General features: G+C 43.6%; 2 protein-coding genes across 6 annotated transcripts in view; one reads left to right on the plus strand and one right to left on the minus strand.

Moving 5' to 3' along the window:
• ZSCAN9 (zinc finger and SCAN domain containing 9) overlaps positions 1-20,052 on the plus strand; it is a 38,090-nt gene extending 18,038 nt beyond the window's left edge. For 2 of the 5 annotated variants that reach the window (XM_032338215.1, XM_032338210.1), the window contains one exon: positions 10,363-10,407. Coding sequence is in view for 3 of the 5 variants with exons in the window: in XM_032338213.1 (XP_032194104.1) it covers positions 10,363-10,411 (49 nt within the window). In the remaining 2 variants the exon portion in view is untranslated. Of the gene's footprint in view, positions 1-10,362; positions 10,523-12,944; positions 13,030-19,915 lie in introns of those variants that run through there. The other 3 variants (XM_032338213.1, XM_032338212.1, XM_032338214.1) reach the window with 3 other exon arrangements.
• Positions 13,308-20,569, minus strand: ZKSCAN4 (zinc finger with KRAB and SCAN domains 4). Its single transcript, XM_032338172.1, has 5 exons — positions 20,052-20,569; positions 18,448-18,592; positions 17,236-17,318; positions 15,843-15,966; positions 13,308-14,956 (listed from the first exon to the last, which is right to left on the minus strand). Exons 1-5 carry the CDS (start codon positions 20,484-20,486, stop codon positions 14,100-14,102), a joined length of 1,644 nt encoding a protein of 547 aa, XP_032194063.1. The 5' UTR covers positions 20,487-20,569; the 3' UTR covers positions 13,308-14,099.
• Positions 20,570-20,682: the final 113 nt, after the last annotated feature.

Below are 20,682 nucleotides of genomic sequence, written 5' to 3' on the forward strand. Positions count from 1 at the left end.
TAGTAAGTTGGATTGTTCGTTGTTTGTTTTGCTTTGCTATTGAGTAGTATGAATTCCTTATGTATTTCAGATATTAGACATTTATCAGATAATGTGATTTGCAAATATATTTTCCCATTCCATAGGTTGCCTTTTCATTTTGTTGATGGTTTCCTTTGGTGTGCAGAAGCTTTTTAGTTTGATGCAAATCCACTTGTTTACTTTGGCTTTTGTTTTTGGTGTCAGATTTTAAAAATCACTGCCAAGACCTATACCAAAGAGCTTACTGCCTATGTTTTCTTTTAGGAATTTTGTTTCAGGTCCTACATTCAAGTCTAATCCATTTTGAGTTGACTTTTGTAGGTGGCAAAAGATAGTGGTCCAGATTCATTATTTTGCATGTGACTGTCCAATTTTCCCAACACCATTTACCTAAGAGACTGTCCTTTTCCCATTGTATATTCTTGGCTCCTTTCTCGTAAATTAATTGACCATATATGGATGGGCTTATTTCTGGGCTGTCTATTTTGTTTCATTGATCTGTGTGCCTGTTTTTATGCCAATGCCATACTCTTAATTACAATAATTGTGTAATATAGTTTGAAATCAGGGAATATGATGACTCCAGCTTTGTTCTTTTTCAAGACTGTTTTGGCTACTCTTTTAGGGTCTTTTATGGTTCCATACAAATTTTTTTAATTGTTTGTTCTATTTCTGTGAAAAATGCCATTAGAATTACATTTTTCAATCTAAATAAGGAGAATTCTTTCAGATGAAAAAAACCCTATATCTGAAAGGACAAATAGACACTGATCCTGAGGGAAAGAATGAAGGGCGAATGTGCCACCATGTCATGCTGAATCCATGCTTCCATTTCCCATCCAAGGCAAAAGCTTCCCAAATCTTTGGAATTTTAATAGGAATTTCATTGAATCTGTAGATTGCTTCAGGAAGTATGGACATTTTAACAATATTAATCCTTCTAGTTCATGAACATTGACTGTCTTTCCATTTATTTGTCTTCCTTTTCTTTCATTAATGTTCTTATAATTTTCAATATATGGATCTGTTACCTCCTTAGTTAAATTTATTTCTGGGCATGTAAATCTTTTTGGTGTAATTGTAAGTGAGATTATTTTCTTAATTTCATTGATGATTCATTATTAGTATAGAGGAACAACAAATTTTTGTGTATTGATGTTGTATCCTATAATTTTTCTGAATTCATTTAGTGGCTTGAACTGTGTATGTGTCTAGCATATCCTTTTCAAAAGATTTTATTTATTTATTTTTCTGAGAGAGAGCACAAGGCAGGAGGAGAAGCAGGCTCCCTGCCACGCGAGGAGCCCAATGCAGGAGTTGGTCCCAGGACCCTGGGATCTATCCTGAGTCAAAGCCAGATGCTTAACTAACTGAGCCACCCAGGCATTCCACATTTTCCATATATAATATCATGTCATCTGGAAATATGACAGTTTCACTTCCTCCTTTCCAATTTGGGTACCTTTTTATTTCTTTTTCTTGCCTAATTGCTCTGGCTAGGACTTTCAATACTGTGTTGAATAAAAGGGGTGAGTAGGCAGCCATCTGTTCCTGATCTTAGAGGGAAAGTTTTCAACTTTTCACTTTTGGTGTTAGCTGTGGGCTTATCATATATGGCCTTCATTATGTTATATTCCTTCTATACCCCCTTGTTGAGAGTTTTTATCATAAATGATGTTAAATTTTATCAACTACTTTTTCTCCATCTATTGAGATGATCATACAATCTTTCTCCTTCATTTTGTTAATGTGGTGTATCACATTGACTGATTTGCAGAAGTCGAACCATCTTGGCATCCCTGGAATAAATGCCACTTGATCATGTGTATGATTATTTTACTGTATTGTTGAATGTTGATAATATTTTGAGGATTTTTGCATCTATATTCAATAGGACTATTGGCCTGTAATTTTCTTTTCTTGTGTCATCCTTGTCTGATTTTGATACCAGGGTAATGATGGCCTCATAAAAGGAGTGTGAAATTCCTTCCTCTTCTCTTTTTTATAAAAATTTGAAAAAGATCAATATTCTTTGAATATTTGGTAGAATTCTGTAGTGAAGCTGTCTAGTCTTGGGACTTTTTTGTTGCTGTTTGGACATTTTGCTTATTGATTAAATCTCCTTCCTAGTTAACGGTTTTGTTCAGATTTTCTTTTTTTTTTATCTTGAATTTTTTTATTTTTTATAAACATATAATATATTTTTATCCCCAGGGATACATGTCTGTGAATCGCCAGGTTTACACATTTCACAGCACTCACCAAAGCACATACCCTCCCCAATATCCATAACCAAACCCGCCTTCTCCCAACGCCCCTCCCCCCAACAACCCTCAGTTTGTTTTGTGAGATTAAGAGTCACTTATGGTTTGTCTCCCTCCCAATCCCATCTTGTTTCATTTATTCTTCTCCTACCTACTTAAGCCCACATGTTGCATCACCACTTCCTCATATCAGGGAGATCATATGATAGTTGTCTTTCTCTGCTTGACTTATTTCGCTAAGCATGATACGCTCTAGTTCCATCCACGTTGTCGCAAATGGCAAGATTTCATTTCTTTTGATGGCTGCATAGTATTCCATTGTGTATATATACCACATCTTCTTTATCCATTCATCTGTTGATGGACATCTAGGTTCTTTCCATAGTTTGGCTATTGTGGACATTGCTGCTATAAACATTCGGGTGCATGTGCCCCTTTGGATCACTACGTTTGTATCTTTAGGGTAAATACCCAGTAGTGCAATTGCTGGGTCATAGGGCAGTTCTATTTTCAACATTTTGAGGAACCTCCAAGCTGTTTTCCAGAGTGGTTGCACCAGTTTGCAATCCCACCAACAGTGTAGGAGGGTTCCCCTTTCTCCGCATCCTCGCCAGCATCTGTCATTTCCTGGCTTGTTAATTTTAGCCATTCTGACTGGTGTGAGGTGATATCTCATTGTGGTTTTGATTTGTATTTCCCTGATGCCGAGTGATATGGAGCACTTTTTCATGTGTCTGTTGGCCATCTAGATGTCTTCTTTGCAGAAATGTCTGTTCATGTCCTCTGCCCATTTCTTGATTGGATTATTTGTTCTTTGGGTGTTGAGTTTGCTAAGTTCTTTATAGATTTTGGACACTAGTCCTTTATCTGATATGTCATTTGCAAATATCTTCTCCCATTCTGTCAGTTGTCTTTTGGTTTTGTTAACTGTTTCCTTTGCTATGCAAAAGCTTTGATCTTGATAAAATCCCAATAGTTCATTTTTGCCCTTGCTTCCCTTGCCTTTGGCGATGTTCCTAGGAAGATGTTGCTGTGGCTGAGGTCGAAGAGGTTGCTGCCTGTGTTCTCCTCAAGGATTTTGATGGATTCCTTTCGCACATTGAGGTCCTTTATCCATTTTGAGTCTATTTTTGTGTGTGGTGTAAGGAAATGGTCCAATTTCATTTTTCTGCATGTGGCTGTCCAATTTTCCCAGCACCATTTATTGAAGAGGCTGTCTTTTTTCCATTGGACATTCTTTCCTGCTTTGTCGAAGATTAGTTCACTGTAGAGTTGAGGGTCTATTTCTGGGCTCTCTATTCTGTTCCATTGATCTATGTGTCTGTTTTTATGCCAGTACCATGCTGTCTTGATGATGACAGCTTTGTAATAGAGCTTGAAGTCCGGAATTGTGATGCCACCAACGTTGGCTTTCTTTTTCAATATCCCTTTGGCTATTCGAGGTCTTTTCTGGTTCCATATAAATTTTAGAATTATTTGTTCCATTTCTTTGAAAAAGATGGATGGTACTTTGATAGGAATTGCATTAAATGTGTAGATTGCTTTAGGTAGCATAGACATTTTCACAATATTTATTCTTGCAATCCAGGAGCATGGAACATTTTTCCATTTCTTTGTGTCTTCCTCAATTTCTTTCATGAGTGCTTTATAGTTTTCTGAGTATAGATTCTGTGCCTCTTTGGTTAGGTTTATTCCTAGGTATCTTATGGTTTTGGCTGCAGTTGTAAATGGGATTGACTCCTTAATTTCTCTTTCTTCTGTCTTGCTGTTGGTGTAGAGAAATGCAACTGATTTCTGTGCATTGATTTTATATCCTGACACTTTACTGAATTCCTGTATAAGTTCTAGCAGTTTTGGAGTGGAGTCTTTTGGGTTTTCCACATATAGTATCATATCATCTGCGAAGAGTGATAATTTGACTTCTTCTTTGCCGATTTGGATGCCTTTAATTTCCTTTTGTTGTCTGATTGCTGAGGCTAGGACCTCTAGTACTATGTTGAATAGCAGTGGTGATAATGGACGTCCCTGCCGTGTTCCTGACCTTAGCGGAAAAGTTTTCAGTTTTTCTCCATTGAGAATGATATTTGCGGTGGGTTTTTCATAGATGGCTTTGATGATATTGACGTATGTGCCCTCTATCGCTACACTTTGAAGAGTTTTGATCAGGAAGGGATGCTGTACTTTGTCAAATGCTTTTTCAGCAGCTATTGAGGGTATCATATGGTTCTTGTTCTTTCTTTTATTGATGTGTTGTATCACATTGATTGATTTGCGGATGTTGAACCAACCTTGCAGCCCTGGGATAAATCCCACTTGGTCGTGGTGAATAATCCTTTTAATGTACTGTTGAATCCTATTGGCTAGTATTTTGGTGAGAATTTTCGCATCTGTGTTCATCAAGGATATTGGTCTATAGCTCTCTTTTTTGATGGGATTCTTGTCTGGTTTTGGGATCAAGGTGATGCTGGCCTCATAAAATGAGTTTGGAAGTTTCCCTTCCATTTCTATTCTTTGGAACAGTTTCAGGAGAATAGGAATTAGTTCTTCTTTAAATGTTTGGTAGAATTCCCCAGGGAAGCCATCTGGCCCTGGGCTTTTGTTTGTTTGGAGATTTTTAATGACTGTTTCAATCTACTTACTGGTTATGGGTCTGTTCAGGCTTTCTATTTCTTCCTGGTTCAGTTGTGGTAGTTTATATGTTTCTAGGAATGCATCCATTTCTTCCAGATTGTCAAATTTGTTGGCGTAGAGTTGCTCATAGTATGTTCTTATAATTGTTTGTATTTCTTTGGTGTTAGTTGTGATCTCTCCTCTTTCATTCATGATTTTATTTATTTGGGTCCTTTCTCTTTTCTTTTTGATAAGTCGGGCCAGGGGTTTATCAATTTTATTAATTCTTTCAAAGAACCAGCTCCTAGTTTCATTGATTTGTTCTATTGTTTTTTTGGTTTCTATTTCATTGATTTCTGCTCTGATCTTTATGATTTCTCTTCTCCTGCTGGGCTTAGGGTTTCTTTCTTGTTCTTTCTCCAGCTCCTTTAGGTGTAGGGTTAGGTTGTGTACCTGAGACCTTTCTTGTTTCTTGAGAAAGGCTTGTACTGATACATATTTTCCTCTCAGGACAGCCTTTGTTGTGTCCCACAGATTTTGAACCATTGTGTTTTCATTATCATTTGTTTCCATGATTTTTTTCAATTCTTCTTTAATTTCCCGGTTGACCCATTCATTCTTTAGAAGGATGCTGTTTAGTCTCCATGTATTTGGATTCTTTCCAAACTTCCTCTTGTGGTTGAGTTCTAGCTTCAGAGCATTGTGGTCTGAAAATATGCAGGGAATGATCCCAATCTTTTGATACTAGTTGAGTCCTGATTTAGGACTGAGGATGTGATCTATTCTGGAGAATGTTCCATGTGCACTAGAGAAGAATGTGTATTCTGTTGCTTTGGGATGAAATGTTCTGAATATATCTGTGATGTCCATCTGGTCCAGTGTGTCATTTAAGGCCTTTATTTCCTTGATCTTTTGCTTGGATGATCTGTCCATTTCAGTGAGGGGGATGTTAAAGTCCCCTACTATTATTGTATTATTGTTGATGTGTTTCTTTGATTTTGTTATTAATTGGTTTATATAGTTGGCTGCTCCCACGTTGGGGGCATAGATATTTAAAATTGTTAGATCTTCTTGTTGGACAGACCATTTGAGTATGATATAGTATCCTTCCTCATCTCTTATTATAGTCTTTGGCTTAAAATCTAATTGATCTGATATAAGGATTGCTACTCCTGCTTTCTTCTGATGTCCTTTAGCATGGTAAATTCTTTTCCACCCCGTCACTTTAAATCTGGAGGTGTCTTCGGGCTTAAAATGAGTTTCTTATAGGCAACATATAGATGGGTTTTGTTTTTTTACCCATTCTGATACCCTGTGTCTTTTGATTGGGGCATTTAGCCCATTAACATTCAGAGTAACTATTGAGAGATATGAATTTAGTGCCATTGTATTGCCTGTAAGGTGACTGTTACTGTATATTTTCTCTCCTTTCTGATCTACCACTTGTAGGCTCTCTCTTTGCTTAGAGGACCCCTTTCAATATTTCCTGTAGAGCTGGTTTGGTGCTTACAAATTCTTTCAGTTTTTGTTTGTCCTGGAAGCTTTAAATCTCTCCTTCTATTTTCAATGATAGCCTAGCTGGATATAGTATTCTTGGCTGCATGTTTTTCTGCTTAGTGCTCTGAATATATCATGCCAGCTCTTTTTGGCCTGCCAGGTCTCTATGGATAAGTCTTCTGCCAATCTAATATTTTTACCATTGTATGTTACAGACTTTTCCCGGGCTGCTTTCAGGATTTTCTCTTTGTCACTAAGACTTGTAAATTTTACTATTAGGTGATGGGGTGTGGGCCTATTCTTATTGACTTTGAGGGGCGTTCTCTGAACCTCCTGAATTTTGATGCTTGTTCCCTTTGCCATATTGGGGAAATTCTCCCCAATAATTCTCTCCAGTATACCTTCTGCTCCCCTCTTTCTTCTTCTTCTGGAATCCCAATTATTATACTGTTGTTTCATCTTATGGTGTCACTTATCTCTTGAATTCTCCCCTCGTGGTCCAGTAGCTGTTTGTCCCTCTTTTGCTCAGCTTCTTTATTCTCTGTCATTTGGTCTTCTATATCGCTAATTCTTTCTGCTGCCTCATTTATGCTAGCAGTGAGAGCCTCCATTTTTTATTGCACCTCATTAATAGCTTTTTTTATTTCAACTTGGTTAGATTTTAGTTCTTTTATTTCTCCCTAAAGGGCTTTTATATCTCCCAAGAGGCTTTCTCTAATATCTTCCATGCCTTTTTCGAGCCCGGCTAGAACCTTGAGAATTGTCATTCTGAACTCTAGATCTGATATATTACCAATGTCTGTATTGATTAGGTCCCTAGCCTTCGGTACTGCCTCTTGTTCTTTTCTTCGTGGTGAATTTTTCCGCCTTGTCATTTTGTCTAGATAAGAGTATATGAAGGAGCAAGTAAAATACTAGAAGGGTGGCAACAACCCCAGGAAAATATGCTTTAACCAAATCAGTAGAGATCCCAAATCGTGAGGGGGGAGAAAGGGGATAAAAAGAGGTTCAGAAAGAAAGAAACAAAACAAAACAAAACAAAAAAGAAAAGAATTAAAAAAAAGAATAAAGAAAAGTATAAAAAAGAAAATATATATATATTAAACTAGTTAAAAAACGTTAAAAAAGAAAAGGGTAAAAGTTAAAAAAAATTAGCAGAAGAAGAGAAAAAAATGAAAAAGAAAAAAAATTTAAATTAACTGCAAGACTAAAGAATCACAGGGAGAAAGACATGAGTTCCGTGCTTTGCTTTCTCCTCCTCTGGAATTCTGCTGCTCTCCTTGGTATTGAAACCGCACTCCTTGGTAGGTGAACTTGGTCTTGGCTGGATTTCTTGTTGATCTTCTGGGGGAGGGGCCTTTGTAGTGATTCTCAAGTGTCTTTGCCCCAGGCGGAATTGCACCGCCCTTACCCGGGGCAGGGCTGAGAAATCCGCTTGGGTTTGCTTTCAGGAGCTTTTGTTCCCTGAGCGCTTTCCGTAGAGTTCCGGAGGACGGGAATACAAATGGCGGCCTCCTGGTCTCCAGCCTGGAGGAGCCCAGAGCCCGGGGCCCCACTTCTCAGTGTGCCCTCAGAAAACAGCGCCCAGTAACTCCCGTCTGCCTGACCTCCGGCCGCGCTCCGAGCTCACCGAGCCTGCGGCCAGTTCAAGGTAACACCGAGCTGCAAGCTTACTGTCGGCTCTGTCTCTGTAGCCGGCTTCCCCGTTCCAATACCCGCAAGCTCTGCGACACTCAGACACCCCTGATCCTTCTGTGACCTTGCGGGACCTGAGGCCACACTGACCCCGCATGGGCTTCGTCCCGGTTTAGCCTCTGGAGTGATGTCCCTCAGCGGAACAGACTTTAAAAAGTCCTGATTTTGTGCTTTGTTGCTCCGCCGCTTGCCGGGAGCCGGCCCATCGCCCCGGGGTCTATCTTCCCGTCGGTTTGGATTCACTTCTCTGCCAGTCCTACCTTTCAGAAAGTGGTTGATTTTCTGTTTCTAGAATTGCTGTTCTTCTTCTCTTCGATCTGCAGATGGATTTTCAGGTGTTTGCAATCTTTAGATAAGCTATCTAGCTGATCTCCTGCTAGCTGAAGTAGTCTCAGCCTGCTTCTCCGCCATCTTGACTCCTCCTTGATCAGATTTTCTATTTCATCATGATTCAGTCTTGGTAGGTTGTATGTTTCTAGGAATTTACCTATTTCTTCTAGGTTGTCCAAGCTATTGGCCTATAATTGTTCATTGTAGTCTCTTATGATCTCTGGTATTTCTGTGGTATCAGTTCTAGCATCTCTTTCCTTTCTGATTTTTCATTCAGTCCTCTTTTTTTTTTTTCTTGGTGATTCTAGCTAGAGGTTTGTTAATTTTATCTTTTCAAAGAACAGGTTTTTAGTTTCATTAATCTTTTCTGTCTTTTTAGTCTCTATTTCATTTATTTCTGACATAATCTCATTTTCTTCCTTCTGCTAACTTTGGCCTTCAGTTGTTCTTCTTTTTCTAGTTTCTTAATGTGTAGTTAGATTGTTTGAGACTTCTTTTGCAAGATAGACATTTATCACTATGAACTTCTTACAACTGCTTTTGCTGCATCCCATATGGTATATTACATTCCCATTTTCATTTGTCTCAAGGTATTTTTTTGATATCTCCTTTGGCCTATTAGTTGTTCAGTAGCATGTTATTTAATCTCCACATATTTGTGAATTTTATGTTTTGTGTAATTAATTTCATACCAGTGTGGTTAGAAGACACTCACATGATTCAGTAATTTTGAATTTATTAAGACTTGTTTTGTGACGTGATATGATGAGCACTGGGTGTTATACACAAGTAATGAATCATTGAACTAAAGATGGGGGAGCCTGGGTGGCTCAGTGGGTTAAAGCCATCTGCCTTCGGCTCAGGTCAGGATCCCAGGGTGCTGGGTTCAAGGCCCACATCAGGCTCTCTGCTCAGCAGGGAGCCTGCTTCCCCCTCTCTCTCTGCCTCCCTCTCTGCCTACTTGTGATCTCTGTCAAATAAATAAATCTTTAAAAAAAAAAAAGACTTGTTTTGTAGCATAACATATGCTGTATCTTGAGAAATGTTCCATGTACTCCTGAGGAGAACGTGTATTCTGTTGCCTTAGGCTGTAATGTTCTGTAAATATCTGTTGTCTATTTGGTCTCCTATATCATGTAAGGCCAACGTTTCCTTATTTTGTGTCTGGATAATCTACCCATCAATGGAAGGCCCTACTTTTGGATTCCTATTTCTCTTTTTATTCCTTTTTAAAAATTTTATTTAAATTTTGGTTAGTTAACATATAGTGCAATATTGGTTTCTGGTTAGTTCTTTTTTTTTTTTTTTTTAAAGATTTTATTTATTTATTTGACAGACAGAGATCCCAAGTAGGCAGAGAGGCAGGTAGAGAGAAAGGAGGAAGCAGGCTCCCCGCCGAGCAGAGAGCTGGATGCAGGGCTCGATCCCAGGACCCTGGGATCATGACCTGAGCCGAAGGCAGAAGCTTTAACCCACTGAGCCACCCAGGTGCCCCTAGTTCTCCTTTTATTTGTTTAATATTTGCTTTATATTACTTAAGTGCTCCTAAGTTGGGTGCATAAATATTTACAAATGTTCTATCTTCTTGTTGGATTGACCCCTTTATCATTATGTCATGCCCTTCTTTGTCTCTTATTAGTCTTTGTTTTAAAGTCAATTTCATCTGAAATTGTATAAAAGTATAGCTACTCCAGCTTTCTTTTTGTTCCCATTTGCATGGAGTATCTTTTTCCATCCCTTAATTTTCAGTCTTGTGTGTCCTCATATCTACAATGACTCTTTTGTAGGCAGCATATAGATGGGTCTTGACTTTTTATCCATTCAGCCACTCTTTTATTGGAGAATTAAGTCCATTTACATTTAAGGTAATTCGATAGGTAACTGCTTATCGAAATTTTTTCTGGCTGTTTTTGCAGTTCCTCTCTGTTCCTTTTTTCTCTTGCAGTCACAAAAACTGGGGCACCAGACTGGGTATGCGCTTCTTTTGGGGGTGACACCAAATATTACACTCCCATGAGACCAGGAACGTAAGGTCCCCTGGCCTCCAGAGCCAGATGATCCAAAGGCATCCCCAAGGTGACAGCCACAAAAATGGAACAACAGAGGTACGTAAAAGCTCATTTGTGAGATATGGTGCTCTGGAGCATGGTAAAGAGAGACTGCAAAGATGATACCTGCCAATTTCCTCTCTGGAATGTTCCAGCAGGCTCCTACATATATATTGTTAGATTTGCTCCTCAGGCCAGTGTTTTAATAGAAGGTCAGCCTCCTTCATCTTCAGTCTCAGTGCTATCAGCTGCCTCTGAGCCCTCTAAGAGTAAGTAGCTTCTCAGATCACTTCAGTCTTGTGGGTCTTGGAATACACGTCCCCTTTGGTTTTCAGGCATATGTTTCGGGGAGCTGTCTCTCAAGTTTGTGTCTTAAAAGTTGGTATACCTGAGGTGGGTTTGAACACATTGCTCCTCAGGGAGAAGCTCCAGGTTTTGAGTTCCTTCCTAGCTGTGGGTCACTGTGCGAGGGGTGGGCTTTATTGGGAAATTGTGTTTCAACTCTTTTACAAGCTTCAATGTGGTTTTCTTCTTGGTTGCCAGGTGTGTAGCTGTCACTCAGCCATCCTTTGTTTTTTAAGAGATTGTTCCATTCATTATAGCTTGACTCAGTATGTCTGTGGGAGGAGGCAAGTTCAGGGTATCCTATGGTGCCACTTTGAACTAGAACTTCCCAGCACTTGTTTGTATAAGTGGTCCTCTCAACCCTGTGGGTAATCTGTCCCCCCTTTTTTTCTTTCTAAAGGAGAAAACAAAGTGTTTCATGGGGTTATCTACTTCACCAAAATTAAGAATATATCTAGGAGGTCTATTCCTCAAAATCTCCTTTCCTAGTAACTCTTCATTCTATCCAAGTGGAAAAAATGTTGTAACCAGCTACTTAGTCATGCAAAGGGAGAAAACATAAAATGGAGGATTTCTGCTCTGCAGCAGTTGGAGAAATGAAATAGAATGGCTGACTAGTTGACATTAAAATTCAAAATACAATTTTAAACAGCACAAAAAGTGGCATTTTATTCTACCTTAAATACTGGTCATATCTTTAAAAAAGTTTTTTTTTTAAGATTTTATTTATTTGGCAAAGAGAGCACAAGTAGGCAGAGCAGCAGGCAGAGGTAGAGGGAGAAGCAGGCTCTCCACTGAGCAGGGAGCCCGATGCGGGGCTCGATCTCAGGGCCCTGGGACCATGACCTGAGCTGAACCACTCAACCAACTGAGCCACCCAGGTGCCCCAAATACTGGTCATATCTTAACTAAGCAGCTTATTTTACTCCATTTAATTTTATCTGGAAATAATATTTTGGCTGCCCTATTAAATAGACTAGGTTTGAAGCCATTTTGTAATTTACTTCATAAACATGTTTGTTTTATACAAAACCAAGGTGTCCAAGACTACCGACAAAGTTTTTTAAGTTGAAATTACATAATACTGTTAGATAATACTTTGATCATGTCATTGGCTCCCTGGTACTTACTAAAATTTAAACTCCTTACTCTGGCACTGAAGACCCCTACTATGTGCCTATTTCTCATTTGCCTTAGTTACTAAATCTGACAAACTCTTTGTAATCCCAGCTTTCGCACATAACCCTATCCATGTGCTCACAGCTGACAACCAGAAATACCCTTTTCCTGAGATTCTGTACCCTTCAGCTCACCATTCCCAAGGCATTTCTCATGGCATGCCAATTAATGTGCATGTCTTACCATCTTCAGCACACTAAAACCTTAAGCCCACGCAAGTATGTGTGTATATGCTTTATCTTTCATTATCAGACATAACAGGCACTAGAAGTATTTTTCTACAGTATTCCCTCCTCTACGGAGAAGCCTCTAAGGCTGGGAAGGAGCAGAAAGCAAAGGAAGCACAGCAGTCCCGTTAATCCCAGCAAGTTACATGTGTATAATCGTTTCTGGTTTATAAAAAGCTTTCACCTGCATTTCTCCCCATGACATTAAAAAAAATACCAAAGAAATATGAACAGTGTTTAAGATCAAGGCTGTTTGCTAACATTTAGGAATAGAGAAAAGAAAATTGCTAGCTTTGTGGAAGTAACAAAAGATTAAGGAAATTTTAGAAGGCTAAAAAAGATTACATTTTAGAAGGCTAAAAAGGTGGAGAAGGCCTGTAAAAGTTTGGAAAACTAAAGTTTTAAATTATACTACACTGAGGGGAAATGAAGACAATGAGACTGCGAGAAAGTGGGAAGAGGGAAAGCCCCCGAATCTGCCAGTTCTCTCGGCAGCCTGTGCTGCTTCAGAGTGGGGACCTAGAAAGGGTACTTGAGAGCACAGGAACCACCCTGCTGGTGACCGAACAAAACATGGTCCTGAGATCCACAAGAAATGGAATCCATTCTTGGCATAGCCTGGAAAGCTGGAAGCAGTGACATCAAGAAGACGCCAGTCTTTAAAGAACTCAGAACGTGATCTGGGTGAAAACAAAAGATATCACAAAAGTCTTTTTGTGGCTTCACAGGATGATACTTTGGATATTGTGGAGTAGGAGTCCAGTGTAATTCTGAATGGATGCATTTTCTCCTACTGTCCATACTTGGGCTCCCATCCTCACTGGCTGCCTCTGACTCTTCTTATCCTGACCCAATGAACAGACCAGTTCTGAAAACATGACTGAAGCCTATCAGCAATATCTCGTGTGAATCCCCTCACCTGGAGGAAATTCAGGCCTTGCTAATGTAAGCTGTGATTCAAGTTGGCTCAAACATGGGAGAGAGAGATACAGGTGGTGTCTTGGCAATTTGTTAGGCCCAAGATAACTAAAAGGTGAGAAACAAGCTATTGAACATCATAGAAATTATATCAAAATTCATAACCAGTTGGATCTGACTTGATCAATCCACTTTTTATTTACCTGTGAAAGGTTTCCTCCTAAAAAGTAGCAAAATTAATGTGAACAAAATGGAGTTACATGGATGAGCAGTCTCACCGCATCTGAATGATCAGCTGCTTAAGGCATTCGTCTACAAGTACTAAGCTGGTGAAGAAAATGGATTCCCCGACCCCAACTCTGACAGTCCTGTGTGAGTGGCAGTAAATGCACAACTGACCCAGGATCTAGAACCTCAGAGAATCTGACACAAACGTAAGTGGCCTTAGTTAGAAAGACCTCAGAAATCCAGACCACATTTAGACTTTCAGAGCTACGGATGTCACCTCACTGGTATATTTAATGTTCATAAGCACCTGTACGCAAGGCACAGCAGGGAGTGTAAGAAGTCATGGATCTGACCGAATGATGGAGGATTCTTCATAGGCAAAATGGTCAGAGCAGCAGCCCTCATCAGAGCCATCTACATAGGAAACGTCATAAAGTGCTGGCCAGAGGTGCTTAGCTGGTCTGGAAGCCCTTTTCAGTCCAGTAGGTGAGAATAAATGTTTCTGGTATTACCCCTTCCAGACTACTCTCCCATAGCCTCCTGTCAAACCAGCTGTTCCTAAGCCACCTTCTAGGATGTAGAGGAGAATCCATCTCAGCCAGACTCTGCATCTTTTGCCACAAGATGACGGGAAGTGGTCAGTCAAGCGCAGCCCCGGGTCTGTGATCAGGAAGGGCTGGCGAAGGATTCGGTTCAATGAGGAACGAGCACCAACTCTGCCGTGTACAACATGGTCACTATGATGGAACTTTTTTTCCGACGTGGCTTCTCCGATGCTGGACAAGGTATGAAGTTCGGGTAAAGCCTTTTCCACATGTGTCGCACTGATAGGGTTTCTCACCAGTGTGGATTTTTTGGTGTTCAATAAGGCTTCTGTTGCGAGTGAAACTTCTCTCACACTCATGACATTTATAAGACACAGGAGCCTCATTTTCCCACTGGCCTCCCACCCTCCCCCGACTCTCCCAGGTCTCTGCACGTTCGGGATCCTGCACGTTCCTATCACCGTGGATCCTCTGGTGTCTCAGGAGGTGTGAATTCCGCCTAAAAGCTTTGCCGCACATGCTGCACTGGTACGGCTTCTCCCCCGTGTGGATTTTGTGATGTTCCAGGAGGCTGCAGCTCTGGCTGAAGGTCTTCCCGCAGTCCTCGCACTCGTAGGGCTTCTCCCCAGTGTGGGTTCTCTGGTGTTTGATAAGGTTTGAGCTGTGACTGAAGACCTTGCCACACTCGTCACACTCATACGGTTTCTCGCCGGTGTGGACTCTCTGATGGATGACCAGGGCAGAGCTCCCGATGAAGGTCTTGCCACAGTCTTCACATTCATAGGGTTTCTCTCCAGTGTGGATTCTCCTGTGCTTAGTCAGGCCCGAACTCTGAGCAAAACTCTTTCCACATTCATGACAATAGTGCCGCCTACGTCCTGTGTCATTTTTCTGCTTTCTTGGTAACCTGCCCTCCTGTTCACCAGCTTCTGCGTGGGCGGGAGCCTGGGCAGTGTCTTCACCCACGGGGCACGGCACTTCCCCAGGCTCTTGCCCTGGATGTTGCTCATCTGGGGGCGGGTCCGCGATCTCAGCCTGCACGGCACCACCTGAAAGAACGAGTGGTCAGACCGGTCGGTTATGCCCTGCCGCGGAGTTCCTCAGAGGCCGGGACGAGGGTTCCGGGCAAGGATGAGGATGGGAGTAAAGGGGGACGGCGGACGCTGGGGGAGACCGGAGAACAGGCACGGGGCCGTGAGAAGCAGGGCGCCCCCTGGGAGGTGGGGAAGGTGGTGAGGACTGTGCCGGGGACACACACAGAGGCTCCAAGTCCTAAGGACGGAGGTAGGACCCTGACTGGGGCTGACGGAGAGCTGGGCGGAAGGCAGCAGGAAGCAGGCAAATGTAAGGACTTAATGAAACATTCTGTAAGAAACTGGGCAAGTGGGAACCAAGAAACTGATCCGCGTCAGGGACACGTGCGGTCACTCTGACCCCAGGCAGGGACCGGCTTTGCTGCTGACAGAGCTGACCTGGCACTGCCACTGCACACCACAGAGCCGTGTGAGCTCTGACGAGTCCGGCTGTTGCCCTGTGTCCTGATCTCTAGGTCACCTCTGCCACCCCTTCCGGGTCATTTCTTGCTCTCATGCTCTACGGTCCTGTGGCCCGTCTCCTGAGGAGGAGTCAGTCTCCTGTCAAGGCTGGCATCGGGGGGGGGGAGGGGGGGGGGGAGGGGGGATCAATACTGACTGCGCACCTGCTGCGAGCGAGGCTGGGGGTTGCATCTGCTGCATCCCTCGTCCCCTGCCCAGAATGCTGGCAGAAGGAGGCGGCGTCATGGGGGTTAAAGAGCTGGTCACGCTGCGGTTAAGAGCGGGTTCAGAAACAGTGGCTCTGGATGCAAACAGCTCAGACAGCTTCTCGCAGCCCAGTAGCTTCTGACCAACAAGGGGAGCCCCGAGACCCTAGCAGAGACCAGCACCCATGTCTTACCCAGGGGAGTCAGGCCGCCGCAGTTCTCCTGCCTTTCCTCTCCGTGGAAGCTCCTCCAAGATGAATCCAGCTGTGTCCACGCAAGGGAGGAAGCCAGGGCCACGTCTTCCATCTTCAGCAAGCCCTGAAACAGCACACGGTCCCACCTAGTTCCTCTGCCCCAAAGTCCCGCCCGTAGCTGGACACAGGAGACTCAATGTCCCCTCGAACGGTTGTGCCAACCATGCCAGCGCAGGAACAAATACCCGCCTCACCGGTCAGCAGAACAGCATGGAAGTAAAGAATGAGAGAACCCGTGAGGGTGTGTTCATCAGTGTCTAGACAAAAGAACAGGCAGCCTAGTGAAAGGCCTGGAACCAACGGAAACGTCGCACGAGATTTCTGGTGTGATTTTCAGCAAGGTAATGATGGGGGCTCATTGACATGAATGATTATTAAAATATAATGAAATGAGGGGCGCCTGGGTGGCTCAGTGGTCAAGCGTCTGCCTTCAGCTCAGAACATGATCCCAGGATCCTGGGGTCGAGCCCCAAATTGGGCTTCCTGCTCAGTGGGGGCTCTGCTTCTCCCTTTCCCACCCCCCTGCTGTGTTACCTCTCTCGCTGTCTCTCTCTGTCATATAAATAAATAAAATCTTAAAAAGAATAAAATACAAAGAAATGTAGGTCTGAGGTGAGGACAGTCAGGGAAGAAAGTGCAACTACAGAATCTCGAGGACATGAGGAACTGGATGAGAAAGTAAAATCCACGTTAAGTAAAGCTTGCTCAGATTGTACTATTAGTTGAGAAAAATAGACATGCCCCACCTGCCTCTCAACTTTTAAGTTCCTTGAGAGCCAGAGACTGTGTGTTTATACCCTAGTCATGGCATTTAAAAAAAGAAAAAAAAAAAAACAACAACTTGGGGCGCCTGGGTGGCTCAGTCCATGAAGCCTCTAACTTTGGCTCAGGTCATGATCTCAGGGTCTGGGATGGAGCCCTGTGTCAGGCTCCTTGCTCAGTGGGGAGCCTGCTTTTCCCTCTGCCCCTCCCCGCTCTCGTGCTCACTCTCCCTCTCTCTCAAATAAAATCCTTAAAAAAAAAAAAAATCCCACTTCAGGACAAAAGCACCATCACAACAAAAGCTTCAGCTTGCATTTGCCGAATTGTACTTCTCGAAGAAAATGGAAGGGGCTGACCAGAGAGCAGGGAGGGTGTGGAAGCACAGACAGCGCCCAGGCGAGTCATAAAATAAGAAAAGGCTCCTCCACAGGCACCAGAACGTTAGACCATGACAAGTGACACTGGCATGCATGAGAAACTTAAAATCCCACCTAGGACTTGGGTGGGTGTAGGATGTAGGGCGGGGAGAGAGGGACCGGGAAAGGTTGCACAGCAGGGGGTTCTGGCTCACCTGGGGCTCTGGGGGCAGCCTGGCAGCCACCACTGCGCGTCCTCTGCAGCGCCCTCCTGGGGCAAGCCCAGGAACCTGGAGGACTAAGAAGGAAAAACGCTCTGGATGAGATGGACCCTGGCACCCAGCCTCCCTGGCCTGTGGATTCCAAGCTCAAAAACTGGGCCAGGAAATTCCCCAGAAAATTTATACACAATGTACTCCTTTCCCCAGTGCCTGGTCCTGCCAGCTCCAGCCCTAGGGCCGAGAGAGGCGTGGTGTGCTGCTGCAGATACGCAGGCAGGCTCCTCGGAGGAACTGTGACAGGAAAGCAACATCAAAAGAAAACAAAGCTCTCCATTTGATGATCTTTAGTCTTGAATTTTGTCGAAAGAATGGATAAGATTTTTGGTGAAGTAACTCTTTAGTAGCTTTTAGGGTGTTTCTGCTTTGGTTTTAAAAAACTAAGAGATGAGGCTAGACCTAGAAATAAGAAAATGAAGGTTATTTATATGGAACTTGCTCAAATCTGAGAGAAGTAAAGGGTCACTTCTGGTTTTCTTGGAAGAGCTGAACTTTGCAAAAATTAGGGCAGAACCTCTGTGGAGAAAGACTGCACATTGGTTGGTGTGTCCCAGTGCTGTGTGTCTTGGGAATACGCCCTCATGTGCACAGCAGATGGGAACACCTGGGAACATATGGTGCTTTCCCGTGGAGTACTACTCACCCTGTCCAAGTTACAGACCAAGGGTCGAGAAGATGTATACTCTGACCTGCAGCATTCCTACAATGTCTGGATATTATGGCGGGCTTTACATTTCTTGCCTTATATTCCTCACTTACTAATAACTAAAATATCATTGCTTTCTTTGTCATTTTCCCTTTTAATGTAAGCTCCAGTGGAGCAAGAGATCTGTCTTACTGACAGCTCTGTCCTGGTGCCAGAACACTGGCTACCACATAGGGCATCTCCACAAACTCATGTTAAATAAATGGAGGTCACGTTATTAAAAAAATCAGTTCTTTCCAAATGCCAATTTTAATCGTCTTATTTACTAGGTCCAGGTTTGGTTAGGAAAGCTTCCCACCATTGTCTGAAATTTCCCTGTCGTCTCAGTCTCAAAGTAAAGTAGATCTGTGTTGAGCATATAAAGCTCCTGTCAACAGATCTGTCTTTTAAATGAAGCTGGACGAAGGCTGTAGAATCCAAGCTGCCCAGGAGACAACACTCACCGCTGTCTGCTGAGGCCTGGGATCCCAGAGATTCGCGCTTGAGCAGAGCCTTCTTTGGCTGCAAGTCGGTACTCCAGGGCCTCTGAGCTGGTGTCAGCACCGCCATCTTGCAACAGAGCAGCTGCCTCTGGTCACCACCGAGGACCTGGAAGTTTCACTTACTGATTCATCAGAACTTCTAGTATGCTTTCTCTGTGCTAGTACTTTGTTTTCCAGGCACTAGTTCTAAGAGCCTTATGAATCACGATTCACTGAATGCAGGTAGCAACAGCTCTATGAGCGAGGAACTACTATTATCTGTACTTTTGTGCTCAGGTAATGAAGGCCCAGAGTTGAAGCAACTTGCCCAAGGTCACCCAGCTAATCAGTGGTGATGCTAGTGTGGGGGGGTCAGGCAGAGGGACCCCAGAGCCCATGCTCTTAGCCACTATCGCATGCTCCCTCCTTATATACACTGTGCTTTTTGGGAACTAGTGTTAAGTTCTCAGAATTTGTTTTCTTTTTTTTTACTGAAAAGTAAAAATAGTAATTTCTAGCTTACGAGGTTTGGAGGACTAGCAAATAGGATGACAGCATATGAAATAACCTAACACAGGGCCAGGGATATAGTATGCCCTCATTAAGCAAGTTTCTTTCTGGGCTTTTGTAATTAGTTCTGAATTCACTTTAGTGATCATAAGCTTATATACAGCTTAGAATTTCCACATTTTCTATATAAAATGCACAACCTGAAACCAAGAGACTTGAAATGAGTTTTCACTGTTACAGGGCTTGGGGAAACTATGGCCAATTCAAAAGCTTGGTCTCAGGGTGCCTGGGTGGCTCAGTGGGTTAAGCCACTGCCTTCAGCTTGGGTCATGATCTCAGGGTCCTGGGATGGAGCCCAGCATGGGGCTCTCTTCTCAGCAGGAAGCCTGCTTCCCCTCCTCTCTCTGCCTACTTGTTATCTGTGTCAAATAAATAAAATCTTAAAAACAACAACAACAAAAAAAACGAAAAAACCTTGGTCTCCTGGTCACCAGTTACTATGTCCTCTGGAAGGCACAAAAATACAGGATAATGCACATGGAAAATGGTCCACAAAAAGCAGGAAGATGCAGATAAAAATGAACCCAGAAGTTCCTAACTTGTGGTTCATGGACTCTCTTACAAGTGTTCTATGAATGTGAACAGGAAATATATTTCTATTTTTACTAGTGTCTAAGCAAAATTTAGCAGTTCCTTCAATTATGAATGAAGCAACAAATGAAAGTGATATAAACCTAAGTAGGCAAAACCAGGCACAGGCTGTCAAAGGCATTCAGCACCACCATAAAACTCTACCAGTTACTGGGCCTGACCGGGTCTTACTATTTAGTGCATTAATTTTTAAAAAGCACATTTATCACTAATTTGTTTCATGCTCTGTTAACTGTGTTTCAATATAACTGAGTTCTTCTGTAATCCTTCATGTTCTTAAAAATACCAGTACTCCAAAGGGGCAAAGAGGTTTATGATACGAAAAGACACTGAGAACTTGTGGGTCTTCCAGAAACGACCCTCACTCCGATGTTGAGACTTCAGGAAGAGACAGACGTCTCAGACACTAAGCCCTTCGCCTCTACCTGCGGCCCTGGCTCCTCCAGATGCCTCTGCAAATACTCCAGGAGCACCACCACCTCGTCCCCGCTCTCCGGCTGCTGCTCCCGCACCCAGGCCTGCAGCTCCTCGGGCAGGATGGTCAGGAACTGCTCCAGCACCAGCAGCTCCACGATCTGCTCCTTGCTGTGCGTCTCGGGCCGCAGCCAGCGTCGGCAGAGCTCCCGCAGCCGGCTCAGCGCCTCGCGGGGCCCCTGGGCCTCGGGGTAGCGGAAGCCCCGGAAGCGCCGGCGCGAGCGCTCGGGGCCGGGGGCCGGGCTGCCCGGCGCGCCCGCCTCTACCGCCGGCGCGGGAACGTCGTCGTCCTCCACCTTCACCGTCAGGACCCCCGTCAGGAGCCCCGGCCGCTCCTCTGCCGCGTCGGCGTCCAAGGCCGCGCTGGACTTCGACTCTCTGGCCATCTCGGGCCTCCCGCCGGCGAGCAGAGCTACTTCCCCGGCAGTTCCTCGAGTGCGACGTCGCCGCCGGCCGGCACGACTGCGGGCCACACGGGGCACCGCTTCCCCGCGGCCACACCCCGGCCGCGCCCCCTCCGCTGCCGCCCCGAGTCCCGTAGCCACTCTCCCCGCGGCGGAGCGGACCAGGCGGGCGTCCTGG

This window comes from Mustela erminea, chromosome 4, assembly GCF_009829155.1.
Source record: "Mustela erminea isolate mMusErm1 chromosome 4, mMusErm1.Pri, whole genome shotgun sequence".
Taxonomy (NCBI): domain Eukaryota; kingdom Metazoa; phylum Chordata; class Mammalia; order Carnivora; family Mustelidae; genus Mustela; species Mustela erminea.